This window comes from Juglans regia, chromosome 1 (genome assembly GCF_001411555.2).
Source record: "Juglans regia cultivar Chandler chromosome 1, Walnut 2.0, whole genome shotgun sequence".
In the NCBI taxonomy this organism is placed as follows: Eukaryota; Viridiplantae; Streptophyta; class Magnoliopsida; order Fagales; family Juglandaceae; genus Juglans; species Juglans regia.
This window is the reverse complement of record NC_049901.1, coordinates 9,319,109-9,329,503: the sequence shown is the minus strand read 5'-3', so window position 1 is coordinate 9,329,503 and position 10,395 is coordinate 9,319,109. Positions and strand designations below refer to the sequence as shown.

The window sequence follows — 10,395 nt, the reverse complement described above, 5'->3', positions numbered from 1 at the left end:
CTCCTACACAGCTCAAGTAGTCGCAGATGTGTTTATGAAAAATATCTTTAAGTTGCATGGGTTTCCTAGGTCCGTGGTGTCGGATAGGAACCCTATTTTCTTAAGTTCTTTTTGGCAGGCTTTATTTCACTCCCAAGGTTCTTCTCTTGACTACAGTTCGGCCCTACCATCCTCAACCCGATGGCCAAACTGAGGTGCTTAACAAAGGTTTGGAATGCTACCTAAGATGCTATGCAGGAGTGAAGCCCAAGTCCTGGTCAGTTTGGCTACCTATGGCGGAGTGGTAGTATAACACCACTTATCATACATCAACAAAAATGACCCCCTTCGAAGCTGTGTACGGGCACCCTCCCCTTACCTTGCTATCTTATGTTCCGGGAATAAGCACTAATAGCTCAGCAGACCAAGTTTTAAGGGATAGGGATCAGGTGATACAGTTACTAAAGAACAATTTGAGTGAAGCCAGTAATCGAATGAAGCACTTTGCTGATAAAAAAAAAGACTGAGAGACAGTTTGATGTAGGGGATTGGGTCTATTTGAAGTTATTACCGTACAGACAAAAAACCCTAGCTATCCGACACAACCTGAAATTAGCTCCCAGATTTTATGGGCCTTTTCAAATTGAAGTTAAAATAGGTGCAGTGGCTTACAGATTAAAGCTTTTCGAGTCTTCCAAAGTTCACCCAACATATCATGTCTCATGCTTGAAGAAGAAAATCGGCCCCCAAGTTCCAGTTTTTCCATCACTACCACCTACAGAGCACACAGGGGAATTAAGACCAGAGCCAGAAAAAATCATTGAAAGACGTATGAAGAAACAAGGGGAAAGAGCAGTTACCGAGGTCCTCGTGAAGTGGTTGGATTTGCCTACTGAAGAAAATACTTGGGAGTTATTGTGGGGTCTGCAAGGCCTTTACCCACACCTTGTGGGCAAGGTACTGTGATGAGAGGGAGTTTATTATGAACCCGGCGGCTGGAATTTGGACAAGAGGATGAAACCTAGAACAGAGAAGTGAAGAGATTATGTGCATCGAACTAGAAGTGTGAACTGTGAAGTGCTTAAGTGAGAACTGGAAACGACAACGTAAAAAGGGAAGGAAATGTGTGTTGCGGGTCCAGAAGAAAGAAGTCGTGTGCGTGCATTTTGTGTTGAGTGGGACAGTGTGTGCATTTTATTTTAAGTTTGGGCAGTGTGTGCATTTTATTTTAAGTCTAGGTAGTGTGCATGTGTGCGTGCATTTTAATAAGTGTAAAACGTACCGTTTGAGTTTAAAGACTTCAAACGGTACGTTGGGGTTGAAGTATGGAAATGGATACCTATGCGTCTCAAGTCTGTGAGGTAATTTTCAATGGGTCTATCAATTTATTTGCAAGTCTAGCAAGGTTAGTTTATCAAATAGTAAGAGTTAGTTACATGTCAGAAATGAGGGAATAAAGGAGAAAGAGAGAGACGAGAGAATCATCTTTTGGGAAGACTATTATATTAGTGAATGAGGAGGTTTGGGAGCCATCGAAGTACTCTCGTGACAATACAAATTCTGCTAGTCTTTTTAACAAACATCTTCCGTGCATTATGTTCTTCTTCTTGCAGCAACCATCTCTTATGTTTCTTCATCTTCATCTATTACAACAGCATTTCAATCATGTTCTTAACGGATTAAGTCTAGGCTTCAAGTGTTTCCTTCCCATTTGAAGTGCCTTTTTCTTTTCTCGCTGTTCTCATACGTAAATTAGTTCATCCTTAAAAGTCGAACAATTTTGATAAGCTCGATACTTGTCATTTACTGTATAATTGAAAATGTTTTATTAATTTTTAAACCACATAAAAGTGGCCAATCATCTTGTTCTTGTATGCCACACTTACCTTTTATTTTCGTCACAAACATGTAATCGCAATGCTCTTAACTTTCTCCGATGCAAAATTAAAACATTTCATGGTCTCTAGTAATTTACGTACTGTAGACTTGGGATTTCAGTTCAACGAAATATAAGAAAATATCTGTTCATTTAACATCTTATATTTTATTATTTCTCTCGAATTTCAACACCATTTAACAATAAAATGGCAATGGATGACAATTAGATAATACCGTTTAAAATGAGATAAAATGGCAGTGGTCGGATCACTTTTTTCAAGTTCGAAGAATAAAAATTTTAAAGACTCGGTTTGGATATAGAAATACTCTTAATTTATCTCAATTCATATAATCTAATTATGATAGTTTTTTTAAATTTTTATATAAAATATAATAAATAATTTAATTTTTTTAAATTTTAAAATAATAATAATATTAAAAAAGAATATTTTATTCAACTTTTAACTTTTATCTTAATCAATATCATCTCATCTTAACTCATTATTCCAATCTCTAAATGAATCAAATTGTGCAAAAACAAAAAGTACAGATACTGCTATAATATTTAATGCATTTTTTATTTTTACTTTTTTTACTTAATTGTTAAGTAAGGATTTTAAAATGAATTTCTGATTTTTATTATTATTTTTTAAATATTTAATAAATTTTAAAAAGTTCAAAAAAATAAAAAATAAAAAACAAATTTTCTTTTACGTATTCTGTAGCTGTTTCGGTGGCCTCCCTGGTAGCACCACCCTAAATTCAAACTATCCCACATTCCAATCCCTTTAAAATTGGGAAATCCCATGAACATTCGCAGAGGAATCCACTCACTAATCTTAGGATTTCTAGAGTCTCAGTTGTCAGTGTAACTCGCCGTCACTGGCATGTCAATAGTCAAACTGACCGGTTCTTGAGGGAGTTCGTCTATAAACTGCCAGGGCTGTTTTAGTAAAATTCTCGGCTAGGAATCCGCATCTCTCTCTCTCCTGTTTCTTGGGCAGACGAAGAAAACCAAAAAAAAAAACCAGCGGTACTTACTTTATCGTTAAGTTTTTTCTTTTTTAGAGCCATGCTTAATCGTTAAGTAAAAAAAAAAAAAAAAAAGTTACCAGCGGGAAGAGTAGCTTTTTTTCCAAATAAAAATATCTCATTGACTTCCAAATCAAATCCAAACCAGTCCGACGCCCAGAACACGCATCTGATCGAGAAGTGCAACATACAATGTTTGAATGAAGGTCAGTCTGTGTCCCTTAACTTTTCGTTTCTTCAAATATGGGTTTATATATATGTTTGCGTGTACGTGTGTATGAGTGGTCTTATGTAGAGGGTGGATGTTGGATCAGGATAGGAAGATCTGATTGGATAACTTGAAACCCAGAAGTGTTTTGGGATTGAAAACTTATAATTGTGGCTTCTTTTAGGAATTTTTGGAGTTTACAGTGGTCACGAAGTTGAATTGTCCAATTCAGATGTACAACTTCTAGATCTTGCTTATGCTTGATATTACTATTTTACTTTGTCAGTTGATTTAATTCTTGGGTTCTTGGCAGTTACGAAAACTATTATGAGACATGCGTCTCGCAAAGTTCATTTCTTCAACTCTGTTTATGTGTGTGTGTGCAGTAATATCATAGGTAACAATTTGAGTATGCTAATAACTGAAAAAACTTTTTTACCGTACAATCTCCACTTCGGGTGGGAGTAACCTCATACAAAAATTCCAAACACAACTTGCATTATTTTGTTGGAAACACAGCCCGATTGACTATTGCCACATCTGGATGCAGTTATACAACAGTACATTAGCATAATGTAACTTGCTTAAGAAACTATCACCTTTTAAACAGAAAATTATTAGGTACTCCTGAAGTATAGATGGCGTTGGACTCTCGACCTATCATAAAATGTTATGCCTTTAAAATTGTTTACATAAGTACTAATTTTTAATGATATGACATGTTGTGATATGATGGAAGTACTAGTTCTTTGACTATAAAATAATTAGTCCCTGCACACATAGTAATTATGAAATACACTACCTATCCATAACTGCATATTTTTTGGCCACCTCATATTACATGACCGTGTAATTCCCCATTGCCCAGTCAATCACAACTGCTCCACCTCACAAGTTTTCTCATGTCTTTGCACGATTTTGGTCACTGCACTTTTTGGCCATCTTATTCATTGGAACCTATCATTCACCTCCTGAATAGGAACTGCGTGTAAGTTCAAGCTTGAAAAACTGCTGTCGAAGGCAATCAACCTCTTCCCAAGTGCTCACTCTTCATTGATTGTTTTATTTTTTCTTCAATTTGAATATTGGATTCACTCGATGAACTACATTCAATTAGAAAAATCTGAGAGAATCAGCATTTATGGTCATAGCCTCAGGGGTAAATTTCTCGCTGCGTTAAAACACCATCCATATTTATTTCCAATCGGGGAATCTCCTCACGTAGCTCACTCACATCAGCCTCCAAGCTTTCTCAATTTGCTTCTTGTTAGTTTTCATGCTCCAATATTGATAGGTCTCAATTGAAAAAAATTTACACCGGATAATCTCTACTTTGGGTGGGAGTAATTTCATACAAAACTCAAATCACAACCTAAAATGACCACAACCACATTACCTATTAATACACTGTATGAAACGAGATCAACAACACGTAAGGCACTAAAAACTACCACTTGCACTCACAGTAAATAGAAGCTAACACCACTTATCCATTCTGCATATTTCTTAGCCACCTCACATTACATGTACAACCTAGCTCCCTGTTGCCCACGATCATTCACACATCTGCTCTCATGGCTTTTGCACAATTTTGGTTACCATGTTCATCAGAACATGTTACAGTATTTATGTTATTGCATGATTTGTAATCCACCTTTGTAGGATTTGTTGGATTTTCGGTTTTGACTTGTTGAATGTTTAATTCTCGATGAGTATAACTCATTTAATTCAGATTCAGGCACTGAGCTACTGTTGGCCTTTTTTTCCCCCCAACTACAATTCTTTTCAAGCTACTTCTTAAACTAGAAGGAACTACTATCTGCCCAGTGAAAACTTTGTGGATTTTCGAATCACTAGCAACTTTTTTTTAATCTTCTTCATGTTTGTTATTTCCTCGCTTAGATGTCTGGAGCTATTCTATGTACCATACCTTTTTGTTCTGTATCCCCTGGTCTTCTGTTATTTGTTGTTGGAGATTTCTATTTTCTTTATACCCTTATATCTCACACTTAACCACAGATCTTAGTTGTTACTGTTCCTTTTTTTCCTTTTTTTTTTTTTCTTTTTAATCCACAACATCACCTTCCATCCCATTACTGAGAGGGACAGCTAATTGGCTCTACTGAGGCAAATACATGTTAAGTGGGCTTGACTAGGTTCTAGCATTATTATTTTCTTACTTAAAAGTCTTTAGCTATTCTATAAGTTATACTTTTTCATTCTGTATCCCTTCATCTTCTTTTGCCCTCATCTTTTTATAGCAACCTCTATGAAATCGTTATATTATTTATGGCCTTATATCTCTCAGATAGCATAGATCATAGCTACCATTCTTTTGCATTTTCTTTGAGACAACCTCGGCCTCCATCCCATTCTTTTGGTTTGGGGTGGTGCATTTGAGCTAGAGGTATTAGCTGCTTTATGAATCCTGCTTGCACATAATTTTTTCAATAAAGATTGTTTATTAGAATATTAGCTGCTTTATGAATCCTACTTGCACATAATTTTTGCAATAAAGATTGTTTATTAGACTTAGAGATTTGATACAGCGCAAGTGTTTATTTAAGAAACAGAATGGGTGATTAGTCGTCTATTGAAACCTGATTATGTAAGAGGTGTGTTAGTATCATTTATATTTTTACTAATTTCATTTCTTGTTCTACGCATTTTCATATGAATGTTGATGTGAAATATACTTTGTCATTGGCTGCATATTTTTTTGGCTCTCTTTTGTGAACAGATATTTGATTTTTGTTGATCTCCTATATGATCGGTAATATGTAATTAATTGCAAAAGAAGTGGTAATTTGTGGGTGATGTGACACTTTGATAGATTATGGCCATACTGCAAAAGAAATGTTTATTTAGTGTGTAAAGTATAATATTCCCTTAAGTGATATTTGATTTTTTATATTCTGCACTGCAAACTGCAGAACAAACAATTCTAATCTATTTCTAGGCTAGGTGTTTATTGCAATCTTCTTTGTGGCCATTTTTCCACCCACAAAAAGTTATCTTTGTTGCCTACTCTGCATAGGCTGGTTTTTGGGATTTGTTTGCCAATTGAAGTTATGAAAACAAACTGATGCTCTCAATGCCTGTCATTATCTACTTGGCCTTTTCTTCTCTCTTTAATGTTATCATGAATGAATTATCTTTATGTACAATTATTATAATTCTACAAATTTTACGTTTTATATTGACCCCATATACTTGTTTTCATGTAGAAACTTGGACACATTAAAAATCCATAAAAGAATTTTGAGAAGCTGCTGAAATGGAAGACGGTTACTCTATTGCGAGGAGATGGGAGGACCTGGACACTGATGTTTTGGTGAAGATTTTACAGTCCTTCAACGTCTTTGAGCTAACTTCAGGCATTGCTCATGTGTGCAGTGCATGGCGTATGGCTTGCTGCGATCCTCTGCTTTGGAAAACACTTGATTTATCAATGTTGAAATCCAATTTCATAATAATCCTATTAGATCCATATGTTTATGTTGATAGCCGTTCTGATAAGATGCTAACTCGTCTGTTGAAGATTTCTTTGAGTCTCAGCAAGGGAAACATAACAACTTTGATTTTCCATTTCAACCTATATGTGAGCGATGATCAGTTGACTTACACTGCTGAAAGGTAATTCCATTAATATTGGTGTTTTGGAATCGGAATATTTTAAGGTTTCTTTAAAAAGGCATGTTTGATGAAATGAAATTGATTCCAACTTCAAGCATTATACATCATCCCTTATTTAAGAGGAGTCATTGAAAGAGCAGGTTCAAAATCACAATCAATTCTTTTTTCAAATCCTGCTGTACCCACACGAGCTCTTCCTGCATGCCTTAAGTGACCTACAAATAGGAAGAATCCTTGAACAAAATGCCACCGAAGATGTATTGGGATATATATGTTTTTTTTTTTTTATGAATAAGATGTATTGGAATATTGAAGAGTAGTTTCTTTTTCTTCTTTTTTTTTTTTTTGGGGGGGTGGGGGGGATGTCTGATTTGCTGACCATGCTTCTTATTTTCATGATGGATGGAATATTGAACTGTATAGCGATAGTTGCTTTGTGGCTACATATTATAAAATGTTTTCATATGTTTATATCAATGACTAGTGTTGAATTGAGAAGTAACCACTACCTTTATTGCAGGTGCCCAAGGCTCAGACGGCTTGTTCTGCCGGCTTGGAACAGAATAAAAAAAACTGGAATATGCAAGGCCATTGGCACATGGAAAGATCTTGAATCCCTGACAATGCCTAAGATAGCAAATCCCCCATACCTCATGGAGGAAATTTCCAAGAACTGCAAGAACTTTAATAAACTGAAGATTATGGGCCCTTTTGATGTTTTATTTGCTTCTACACTAGCTGCATTTCTTCCAAAATTGAAGGTCCTAAGTCTCCGATGCTCAGTTGTATATAAAGATGCTCTGATAATAGTTTTGGATGGTTTGCAACACCTAGAGGTGCTTAACATATCGCATTGCCTTCTGATAGAAGTCCTTCCACCTCCTGCATCTAAAAGAGTTGTTAAAGAAATTGATGAATCTATCCGCAGAAGGGCTTCTCAGTTACGTGAATTTTTAACATGCATGAAAGATTCATGCATTATGTGCCAGCGAACGAAAAATGACGAGGGACTCATGAGGTGGTACAAGTATGAGGAAGGGCTTTGGAAAGCAGATGAGGTGAGCTCTCTTGCTCTTTGATCAGAGCTTTGCAGAATCATAGTTCCACGAATTCTCAAGGGTAGTGTATGACCCTCTCCTTCAGTGATTGTAATGCTTTTATGCTAGAAACAGAATAAAATGTCACTGAATAAATGCAAATGAAAGCTGTCATTGTGGTCTTGTGTTATTAAAGCTCCAGGTCAGTGGATTAGGGGGTTGAGAGGTTGGTTTTGGGGTTTTGATACACAATCTGCTTGTTTTCGGAGAGGGGTTACATAGTTATGGCATTATCAGTGTATATATATGTTGAGCTCGTCTTAGAATGTAATTCTCAATTTTGGTCACCCACGCCGAGCAATTACGAAGAAGTGGCGAATTACTGACTTTGTTGTCTCTGGAAGGATTCAAGGTAGCAATGATGTTCTGCCATTACTTGTTTGTTTTTACAGCACCGCATTTTTGTTTGCATATGCCAATCATGACCTCATATTTTGAATTATATCGAAGAAGATTCATAAAGAATGGATCGGTCCCTTCAAACTTTTCGTGATTGTTGCAGATTGTGAGAGATCGAATATAATATCGATAAGGCTCGTAAGGGTAGTATGAGAAAGCAAAGTTGGTTATACATGTATACACACACATATATTCGTATATATGCTGCATATAGATATGCTTGGACTATGCTTAGAGCGCCCTTTTTTTTTAGTATCGTGTAGTTGTGGCTTCTATGAGATTATTGTGGGGGGACATCCGCTCTCGGATAATACATCTTTTCAAGTGCATCCTACCAGGAATTGAAGACTTTCTAAGACCAAACTTTTACAAAGACGACTAATGTGGTAGACGGGCTTGAGAGTGTTGAACTGAGCCCTAGCTTTAGAGAGAGACTCCTCATTCTCTCTAAAAATCACTACCAAATCAAAACCTCCCTCGTCCCTACTCCATCTCCTCTCTAGTTTTCTTCTTTTCTTTTCATTTTTTGGTTGTTTTTTCAGGGCTAAGTATGGCGGAAAGTCGATCTGTTGCTCTCCAGCATCCGACGACCATCACATGCCCTACCGTAGATTTTCCAAGGCACCGATCTTTCAGACGAGCAAAGAATTTCGCCGAACGTTGTTGCGCGATCCAAAGTGGGCGCATGAAATCCACGCGCCATCGCAAAGGGTGCTATTTTGCCACTACACGTGGCTTTTTTGTGTCCAAGGCCACCGGTTACTTCAAACCTGACTGACCGCCATACTCCCATTGTGGCGTGTGACTCTCACACACCATCATAGTCACTTTGTTTGTTTTTTTCCTCCAAAGTTGAAAATGCAGTTCTCTGTATTTTTAAGATGTAATTCGTTCTTTTCCATGTATCTTTAATTTCTGTTATGTTTTTTGTTTTGAAAAAATAAAAACAAAAAAATACATAATCTCTTGGACTTTTGTTCATAGAGTGTGTCTCTTGAACTTTTTGTTTATAAAGTGTGTCTTCTACTCCGTCTTAGACAGAGTATAGGATTTGTAAATTCTATCTTGGACAGAGTTGTACTGTCTCTCAGACGGTGGTCTGTAGAGGTTTGCAATATAAACTAGATCATGTTAGTCACAATTATGTACTAGAGAGCTATTAAAATTATAGTTAGCTTGTTATGTATATTTGAGGACAAAGTTGCAATATCCGTTATTAATAAAATGAATATGTTTTATCCAAAAAAAAAAAGTGCATCCTCCCAGGTCAGGAACTGTGGCCTATTTTGGTCGTAGCTTAATGAATCCATTTTAGGATCTTAATGGATAGGATGGGAAAATATGCTACCCAAAAAGGGTTCTGCTGGGTTTGGTCCTTGCATGGGTTAGGAGAACTTGTAATCTCCGATTTGCACTTTAGGTAATTTTAATAAATTGTGCTTGTGCTTGTGCTGGTCAATCTTCTTGGTAGGTGCGCCCAAAGCTTATGTCATTGATGATCCTGTCCAACGTTTCAGTCTATTATCGCTGCTTAAAGAAAAGTATGGAGAGAGAGAGAGAGAGGGGTTGGGGTCGTGGATGTTATGAACTATCATAGCTGCTTAATCTGACCGATGTTTTTAAGATTATTGAACTGTCGATTAGATTTAAATTGCACAAACCTTGATAAATAATTGTATTTACAGCAATATAGTCAAGTTTTCCTCACAAACATCAAGAGTTTTGAAAGTCATAGGGTTTGATTTAAATTGTTGAAGCACTTTTTTTTCTAAAATGATATCTGAAATTAGTGCCATACTTAGCATTAAAAAAATAGAAGTTTCACATGTTGAAAAAGTCATGTAAAATGACTTCTTTGGCATGGTGTGGCTGTGGCTTAAATAATGGCTTCATTGGCTTGGTTCTGATATTAAAAAAGAAAGATGTTATTCATCATCTCACATCACACATTTTACATATTTTAATATTATTTTTTATTTTATTTTATTCATATTAAACAAGTTTGGATCTTCATGGGAAGCCGAGTTATTTTCACTGCAAAAACTGGTACTCATCAAATAAAATGAACTAGCAACAACAAAAGAGGAAAGGTATGCAGCGATTCACTGATTTATTTTCTAGCACTGTAATTTTATTCTTGCAAGAAAGCTGGAGGAAGATTTTCAG

At 36.2% G+C, this 10,395-nt stretch overlaps 1 protein-coding gene across 2 annotated transcripts; it reads left to right on the top strand.

Annotated features, from left to right (window-relative positions):
- Window positions 1-2,824: 2,824 nt before the first annotated feature.
- On the top strand, window positions 2,825-9,372 carry LOC108998643 (F-box/LRR-repeat protein At3g48880). 2 transcript variants are annotated; one of them, XM_035694944.1, is made up of 4 exons: window positions 2,957-3,095; window positions 6,325-6,733; window positions 7,254-7,791; window positions 8,772-9,372. In XM_035694944.1, the coding sequence occupies exons 2-4, from the start codon at window positions 6,375-6,377 to the stop codon at window positions 8,775-8,777; spliced, it is 903 nt and encodes a 300-aa protein (XP_035550837.1). In that variant the 5' UTR covers window positions 2,957-3,095; window positions 6,325-6,374; the 3' UTR covers window positions 8,778-9,372. The 2 variants fall into 2 exon arrangements, with proteins under 2 accessions (XP_018830812.1, XP_035550837.1); XM_018975267.2 differs by lacking the exon at window positions 8,772-9,372 and having other exon boundaries at window positions 2,825-3,095; window positions 7,254-8,156.
- Window positions 9,373-10,395: the final 1,023 nt, after the last annotated feature.